We start from the raw sequence: 6,000 nt of genomic DNA on the forward strand, positions 1-6,000 counted from the left end.
TGACAATCCCTACTCAGCAAAGGGAGCATAGCCATATACCCAGGATTAGTTAGCAATCGGTGTCAAAAATGGCATGCAAATTTACACCATAAACTGTAGGCCTCTAAACTCATGCTGATATGATGAGGCTACTGCATCTTAAGTCAAACGAAAATTTGCGCTAACTAGAGCATTGCAGTGATCACGTATAGATAGCAGCAGGATTTTAATCAAAAATGCATGGAGCAAGGCATGGAGAAATGAGGAGTTGTGCAATTTGACAGGGATATAACTCTTCTATTAACCTGTCTTCTCTACCCTCTTTCCGTAAGGACACATGGCAGAGATACCAGTGAAAAAACTTGAGATTGAGTGAGGGGATACACAGGACAACAGTCTTGGTGGGGGGGGGTGAGTACACACTCCATTGCACGATAGCAGCAACTCTGATAGCACAAGCCAAGCCCTCTTAATTCAAAAATCCATCCGCACATGCAGATAAGCAGACAGATAATGAAAACAGGAAATGAAACCACTGATTAAAGCCATTACTCGAATTAGGATACTCAACCGTTTCGTGTAATAGTTTCAATGGCTGCAGACACTTTGAACTTATCGTAGAGGTAACGTAGAGGTTGTGTATTGACGCTAGGGGTGTTGTGATATACCAGTATTGCCGATAACCGTGATATTCAAATCATGAAATAGATATTGTGTTAATTTAGGGTGTGACAATATACCGGTATTGGTATTGACCAAAATATTTAAAATGAACAGGACACTTATGATAACACAACATGCAAATAGCCTACTCCAGCGCTAGTACCTGGCTGACATCCCAGGTGTCAGTATTGCACCTTAACATTGACACCTGTCAAATAAGACGACGACAGGGGTTTCCTGTGTTCATATATTTAAATAAATGTTTTCTTTACTTGCCTAATTTTTGTATTTGTATCTGCAATTAAGTCATGGCCAATACATGTGTGTAGCATGTGATTTATTTGTTTTATTCTATTACACGGATAAAACATCTAGAAAAACTGAGCGACCACATTGCTACATTAAACTCTGTAAAATGTTAAGTTGGTCGCAGTGCCATGCACTTAAAGCCTCATCTGCGGCCATTCTAGACGCACATTAAAACTGAGTTAGAAGAGTGTTAACTGCATGACTAACTATAGGTTAAAGAGATTAAAATACAGGTATGCAAGTTAACAGGTTAAAGTATCAGTTTTGGTGTTAATATTTATTCATCATACTGTTGAACTTGACACTATTTTCTCTTGTCATTTCATAAGGAACTTCAAAGAAGACAGAGAAAGCCAGAGTCTCAGGTCAGCTGTGACCTGAAGAAGAAGTGAAAATGCATGTGCTCTGTTTATCAGTATCCTTATGTTCATTGGGTAAAAAGAAAAACTAAAAGTAAAAATTTATTTGGCTGGTTCCTCAAGGTTTCTATAGATATTGCATATATATTGATATTGTGAATTCTTTTGGCCACAATAACTGTGGTGTGAAACATCTAATACCGTGATAGCACTAACTGATGCATTCGTTTCAGATTCAAAAACTCTAAATTTGATATTGATTTGTTTGGATATATCAGGTACAGTACACATCTATTTTTCTTTAGGAAAACAGTCTCTCAACTTAATAATAATGAGATATAATAAGAAATAATGATTATCAATCAACTGTGTACATTAAACTGTACATTTAAGGTAAAACCGTTAAACCTAAAACGGTGTTACCATATTTTTTACGGTATAATTCTGGCAACCACAGCTGCCAGTTTTTTACCGTATATTTCATGGATTATTAGTAAAACGCTCCTCAGAGTAATTTGTTCTAGCTAACGCGCTATGGGCATTTCTTGGGGTAAATGTAACGTTATGTTTTTACTGACGTCTTGCTGCGGCTAAATCACTGATTGAGCGAATACATGAGACATGAAACATTTCAGTACATTGTACCATTTCTTTGAACATACTTTCTGATGTTCATTCATGTTGATTTCAAGCTATAACTAGCAGTACATCAAAAAAAGATTATTGGATAGACGGCAAGTTAAAGTAATGGATTTGTGTTCACACAGAAAAACAACAGAAAACAGCATAACTAAAAAACTGATCTTGGAATTTAACAACGGATATCGGTTCATCAAACTTAATATTGTCAACCCAACCCTAGTTAACACACTTATCTTTTTTGCATACCTTGCTTGCGGACATCCTCCACCGCTGCGATCAGCTCGTCCTTTAAGAACTGGCTCTCTTTAGCAATCTTCTCGCCTTTATCCAGGAAGTTCAGGGTGGCTGTCTCCACAGAGGCTGCCAGAACATGAGCCTTCTTGGAGCGGCCTTTCTTCTTGTTGGATGGTCCTTTGTTGCTAGAGTTCACAAGAGTGGTGACCTGCAAATAGTGCAAGAAAAATTTAAGGAAAAGAGTGACCTTTGGTGATTATTGCAACAACTTGAGGGTGAAATCTGGAAAAGCAGTCTGACCTGGGTAACCAAGGGCTCCAGCAGTCTTTCCACAGCCAGTGTCCGGATCTCCAGGCTCTTGGGATCCCATTTGAAGTTGATGTTTTCTGTGTTAATACTCGTCATGTTTCTGAGGAGAGAAAAAGTGATCAATGGATTAAGAGGAGAGGTGAGACAGAGACAAAAAAGTGGCCTGGGGCTGAGTCTTTTATCAAATAAAATGTCACATGACAGATTCATATATAGTGTACGCAATCACTAATGATGTAAACAATCGACACTGCTAACCAAAACCAACCCACACTTATGCCGTCTGAGTAGCTCTGTTGCCCACTCTGCTATTTTCCATTCAAACAGTGACTGCAGTTGTATTGATCAGCAATTTTGCACTGAAGGACAAGGATAATCAGCCTACCCTGAGGGCTCTGCTGTTGTTGCAGGGGTCTGTCTGCACTAGACAGCCAGACTAAATGGACATTGTTTGCTATATGGGTCAGGGAATGCAGACAAAGTGGGCGAGGTCAGTGTTGCATGACCAACATACTGGGAATAAAACCTCTGAATTCAAATGTGTCCTACAAAAAGTTGGGACATTCAACTTTGGCCCAAGTAAACTGAATAATTCATAAGTAGTTTTATAATAAAAAAAAAATACAAGATATTAAACTAAATGAATAATTTCCATATATACAGGCTCATTTGAGTGGGAAATATCACTCTTTAGTTAGATTTTTTTTTTTTTTTTTTTTTTTTTTTTTAAATGGCAGAACAAGCAAGAACACACACACACACACGTGTACATTAAAACATCAAATAGAATTCTTTACGTTCCAATGGATTGCAAGAATGGGGTTCCGAACGTAAATATCCACTTAATTTTCTCCATAAAGTAATTGATTTTTGACAATTACTTCTAAACTTATAGACAAACCTGCTATGAGCAACAACGTTTTTAATGACGTTATATGCTTTAGTATAGTAAAGTATAGCGGATTTAGGACATGGCCTAACTAATCAGAATAGAGTCATCTGGGCAACTAAACCCGGTGCTACATTCTTGTCTTGCATCACAAGGTTTGCTCACTCTTGTTTTACAAAAATGCAACTAGCCCCATCTTGTATCTCAGTTAACCATTACCGATTGTTTTATACATTGTAAAGACCGTTTTTCTTTGCGTAATCTTTGAGACAATGTACAGGTCACTTAATAAAATAATTTCAAATGGAATCTAGGCCACGTAATAGTTATTTATTTATTTATTTATTTGGCTAGTAGTATAAATATAAATGTAACATTGTTGATAAATCACTTGTAAAACGTAATATTGTACAGCCAGCTACCATAAAATAATTCCAATGAGGGTTTATTTCACAATAAACGAACTGACTGTACATTATCTCTTACATATCAACAGGTAAAGTGGTAAATATTATCATCTTTGTTGTTATTTTAGATAGAAAACACACTGTTATCTAAATCTCAATAACGGTATGCATTCAGTAGCCTATTATTATACACTGCTAAGGGCAGATCTCACAGGAAGGGCCTCATCCACAGTTTGTGGTTTAGGCGGAGCCTTAAACTCCTCGAATGGATTTTATTCTCTCAAATGCCTTAGACTATCATCTCCATATTCGATTAAAAAAAATTAAAACATCCACAACAACAAATACGATAACATTGACGGGCCCTGTTTTGATTAAAAAACACATTTAAGAATAAAAACTCCCGACACATTCGTCCTGATAACCGCCGTGCAGCTAACGGCTAACTAGCATTCCCTACCAAAGTTTTCAGGATAGTTTCTTTTTCATACCCTTAAGAAGTGTTCGACTCCATTGTCCTTTCACGGCCCTCCTAAATTCGTCAAAAGATTACTAACAAAGCGTTTACAAGAAACAGGCCGGTGTTCATTTAGTGTAATATGAAACGACAGAGACAGAAATATCCCAAACATTCCATGAAGTTAGGAAACGAGCTAACAATGTAGCCACAAACACACATTCCGCCTTTCTGGCTATCTTGTATTCACAAAATAGACATAAATTGAGCAAATTATGAAGCAAATTCACTTTTATATTAGTTATATTAAAATACAATGCCATTTAAACTATCCAGACAAAAGCAAACATACTCACCCAAACTGTTGAAATTCCTGTCAGATTCAAAATGGAGAGGTGACACTTAAAATACTGTGGTAAAGTTTTTCCGCGTGGTCTAATCCCTCCCAGCGGCTAAACCAAAGCCAGAAGATATAAACCACTAAAACCTGACTAAAAGAGCCCGTTTGAGTGATAAATGTACGAGTTCGTGAAGTATTTAGACGGAGTTTCGTTTTTTCCAGTGTCCTGAATGCGGAGGATGATGGCGGATTCCCAGCAGGCGGTCAGTGTTATCAGGTGTGTTTGGGAGTGGCTCGATACTCGAGTAAAGTTCAGTGCGCACTCCGCGCAGTAGGGGACTTTAAAACACAATGGTATCAGATTCAAATGTGTGAAAGGATATTTAAATGTGGCGAAATTGGTGAAGAGACTTTTTTGTTTTTACATGATTGTTGATTAAATTTGAAGAGGAAATGTGCATACTCTCTCTCTTTCTCTCAGTTTCAGTTCAGCTCAGTTCATGTGCTTTATTTATTTTTTACAACAACAGTTGGCTAAATTTGTTTTACATTTTCATCATAGCTTCACAAACTAAGCAACAACAAATTTATAATGTAAAATGAAGAAAGACAAATACATAAGTTTTTTTAAACGCAAAATCAAAGAATGAGCAATAATTTTGTGACAAAAGGAGACCGACATCTATCTATCTATCTATCTATCTATCTATCTATCTATCTATCTATCTATCTAAGCTATATACATATATATCTGACCAGCCTAAGATGGTTTGTTGGTCACTTTAGGAGATTTTGAGGTACATTTCAGCTGGTCAAGCTGGGTCGCCAGTTTGCCAACCAACTGAACACCGGTTTGGTCAGGCTGAGAGACCAGCTTGCTGACCATACACCAGACTGGAAAGGCTAGGAGACTGTTTTGTGTTTAGATTACTCATTATTAATGATGATACTTAATCTCATGGTCAAATTCATCCTTTAAAAAAAAAAAATCTATATATAAAAAAGAGGGAATAAGAAATGCAGTGAATATATGAGCAGCTGGTATGAGATTTTTTTCCCTCAGAACACAGTGAGTGCAACGCAAGTGGGTCTGACTCATGTAGGAAGTTATTGAGAGGTGAGTCTCAGGCGAGTTGTAGCATGAATAGTAATAATCTTACATTTTCAGCAGTTTATATGGGGAGGGCATAGTGCTCTACAATAGAGCCAAGTGGATGATAGTCATTTAAAGGGGTCATATGATGCAATTTAAATTTTTTCTTTCTCTTTGGAGTGTAACAAGGTCTTGGTGCATAAAGAAGATCTGTGAAGTTGCAAAGACTAAAGTCTCAAATCCAAAGAGATATTCTTTATAAAAGTTAAGACTTGTCCACGCCCTCCTAAAACGCCTTGTTTAAACACTGTGTGGGAAG

At 37.1% G+C, this 6,000-nt stretch overlaps 1 protein-coding gene across 1 annotated transcript in view; it reads right to left on the reverse strand.

The window, feature by feature from the left end:
• ctnna1 (catenin (cadherin-associated protein), alpha 1) overlaps positions 1–4,913 on the reverse strand; it is a 105,293-nt gene extending 100,380 nt beyond the window's left edge. The window contains exons 1-3 of the mRNA XM_042738128.1: positions 4,605–4,913; positions 2,487–2,595; positions 2,199–2,394 (exon numbers count right to left, since the gene is read on the reverse strand). Of these exons, the coding sequence (XP_042594062.1) occupies positions 2,199–2,394; positions 2,487–2,591 (301 nt within the window). The 5' untranslated portion in view covers positions 2,592–2,595; positions 4,605–4,913. The remainder of the gene's footprint in view (positions 1–2,198; positions 2,395–2,486; positions 2,596–4,604) is intronic.
• Between the last annotated feature and the right edge of the window lie 1,087 nt (positions 4,914–6,000).

The sequence above is a fragment of the Cyprinus carpio genome, chromosome B14, assembly GCF_018340385.1.
Source record: "Cyprinus carpio isolate SPL01 chromosome B14, ASM1834038v1, whole genome shotgun sequence".
Taxonomy (NCBI): Eukaryota; Metazoa; Chordata; class Actinopteri; order Cypriniformes; family Cyprinidae; genus Cyprinus; species Cyprinus carpio.